We start from the raw sequence: 2,718 nt of genomic DNA on the forward strand, positions 1-2,718 counted from the left end.
TTTACTTGCTGGAGAAGAGGGTAATTCCTCGCCTCGGTGACGTACAATTCTATGAATATTGACTTTTGCGTAGAGGGTAATTTCTTAAAGGATGATTCCTCGTCATGTTTACAAATACATGTGTTTTTACTTGAGATGGTGATTCCTTGCCACACACGAATACATGTGTTCTCTCATTTTATACATTGCCACAAATAATGTTTTGTAACAAAAACGTGAGGGAGAGTTTTATTTCTTGAATTCAACATTAACAACAATGTCACATTAATATGGCCATTGACACATAATTCAAATTAAATGGGGAAAGAATATTAGTTCTTTCCTCTCCATGCATGCATCGTTCATGCAGGGAATTATTATTTCCAAATGCATAGTTAAGATTGTACGTTTAGTTTGAAGCCCCATCAATGCAGACCCATTGACCAACGAAGAGTGCATCGCAGTTGAGGTTAGGGTTGATCAAAGTAAAGGTCTCAGCATTCAACTTGAACTTCTCAACAACCCCAGAGCATGTCTCTCCACTTTCTACACCGTGCACAAGATCACAAAGAATTCCCGCTGCCTCCTCTTTCACCATCCCATGACCTGCATGCACTTACTTATTCAATACCATTATCAAAGAAATTACATGCATGTATTAAATTCAGAGACCAATCGCATAAACTAACCAAACTGGTGGATTATGATCTATATAAATGCTTTACTGCATGCAATAGATTTTCATGGGTTACTTGTACTTAGCCATATGTATAGGCCAGAACTTACCGCCAAGAAATCGACTTTCAGCAACAGAGGAGATGGAGATGAGGAGAAGAGAGAGCATCAAGACTACATTAAGAATCACTGCTGTCACCTTGCTAGAATTGGCCATTGTTTTCTCTTAAATATATATTTTCTAGCTTCGATTTAATGTACTTACCTTTATAAAAACTCCTCCGGTGGGTTTTAGTCTCCATACAAGCCTCCTATTTATAAGATTAAGGAATTAGCTAGTGATCAGAAGGTAAGAGTTGCATAAGAAAGGAGGCCGGCCTTTCTTGTAGCCGAACTTCAAGAAATATAGAGCGGATTACTCAAGATATGGGACTTGAATAATAATATTTAAGCTTTCCTTGTTGGAAACAAAGTTGTGCAAAGGGTGGTCGACCGGGCATCCGTGGTTTTTATTTTTACTTTTATTTTTTCAGATTTTCTTAACAAAAAATAATTTTTTTTATTTATAATTAATTTTAAGAAAAGAAGTTTAATTTAATGATCAATACTTTTATAGTGGCTCATTAAAACAAGAACAGTACTTTTCTAACGTGCTAAGTAAGAAGATCTTCCTAGAAAACCTATCACGTTTATCGCACTCAATCTATTCCAGCCAACAAGAAAACATTGTTGTCCATGGTCACTCTGCTGTGCATGCAACTGATCTGATGCAGGCCAAGTACTGTTATCTTTCCCCAATTTCTTGGTAATTTCACTGATTGTGTATTATAAGTAGGAGGGGTCGATGGAGAACAATACCAACTTGAAGAACGACTATTACAAAAGTAAAAGAGAAGCATATAGCTAGAGATATATATCAACATGGCCAAGTCTAGAAACTCAACAGCAACGAGTCTTAACATGGTTTTGATGCTCTCTCTTCTCCTTATCTTCTCTGTTGCTGAAAGTCAATTTCTTGGTGGTAAATTTTGTTCTGAGACTATCATCTATTTTTCATCTGTTTTAACATGGCCAATGGAAAGTTGACATCTTTTTGCTTTCGATGTTGAAATACGCTGCAGGGCTCCTGAAGCCAAATCCCACCCTTGTTTGTAATTCCATCTACGGTGTCCAAACCGGAGACATTTGCTTTAACATCAAGCAGAAATTCAACTTAACTGACGAGTTCTTTAATTCAGTCAATCCCAACCTCAACTGTACCGCAATCTTCACTGGTCAATGGCTTTGTACTAACGGGGCTCTACAGTAAATGGCTGAACTGCGTATTCTTACAATTGTTTGTATGTGAATAAATCACATAACGTGATAAAATTCAATTACGTTTTCCGGCAGTTTTTCTTCCAATTACTTGCTATTTGGACTGCTGTCAAATATTGCCGGCATTTGAATTTTTTCTCTAGTGTTGAAGATATGGAATAAAACTCTATGTGGATTGGTGCAATATGACATTTGATACCATAGTTAATTCATTATCTGCCAAAGAACCCGCGCTATGCATGTGATCAATTGTGTACAGTCAGAGAAAAACAGGCCAATTAACTCAGATCAAGCTGCAACTCAGACAACCTTCAGGTTTCAAAATATGCATCTAAATGTCAAAGCCATATGAAATACAAGTGAAGGAACATATGTTAGAAAATAAAGAACGGACGAGTTGGTGTTTCCACAAAATGGTGACAATCTCGTTACAGTGTTTGTATCATGCATGGATTGGTGTTTGACTGAGTAATTGCAAGCACACGAGTTGTGCACAAATGGTCTCTATTTTATATAGAACATAAGGCACTAGTTGGCAGGCATAACCATTGATAAGGGACACAACCGTTTCACTAAATCAAACAATTGTCTTTTGACACTTCCTCAACCAACACTCTCATGGGAACCATCACTAAATTCCTACGAATACTAGGTATATAGAATACGTCACTAACTAAAATAATGGAACTATTCCTCTATATTAACCTGTTTGTTTCTCTTCAAGACGTCACAATATATGTTGTTGCT

General features: G+C 36.9%; 1 protein-coding gene across 1 annotated transcript; it reads right to left on the bottom strand.

Annotated features, from left to right (window-relative positions):
- Positions 1-200: 200 nt before the first annotated feature.
- Positions 201-940, bottom strand: LOC118348246. Its single transcript, XM_035689386.1, has 2 exons — positions 766-940; positions 201-585 (listed from the first exon to the last, which is right to left on the bottom strand). The coding sequence occupies exons 1-2, from the start codon at positions 869-871 to the stop codon at positions 389-391; spliced, it is 303 nt and encodes a 100-aa protein (XP_035545279.1). The 5' UTR covers positions 872-940; the 3' UTR covers positions 201-388.
- Positions 941-2,718: the final 1,778 nt, after the last annotated feature.

This window comes from Juglans regia, chromosome 4 (genome assembly GCF_001411555.2).
Source record: "Juglans regia cultivar Chandler chromosome 4, Walnut 2.0, whole genome shotgun sequence".
Lineage (NCBI taxonomy): Eukaryota > Viridiplantae > Streptophyta > Magnoliopsida > Fagales > Juglandaceae > Juglans > Juglans regia.

What these genes read in the sequence shown, in the direction of transcription:
- LOC118348246 (XM_035689386.1), bottom strand. Translation starts at nt 871, where the DNA reads ATGGCCAATTCTAGCAAGGTGACAGCAGTGATTCTTAATGTAGTCTTG. An exon ending in TGAAAGTCGATTTCTTGGCG is followed by an intron (nt 586 to 765) that starts GTAAGTTCTGGC and finishes AAGTGCATGCAG; the next exon opens with GTCATGGGATGGTGAAAGAG.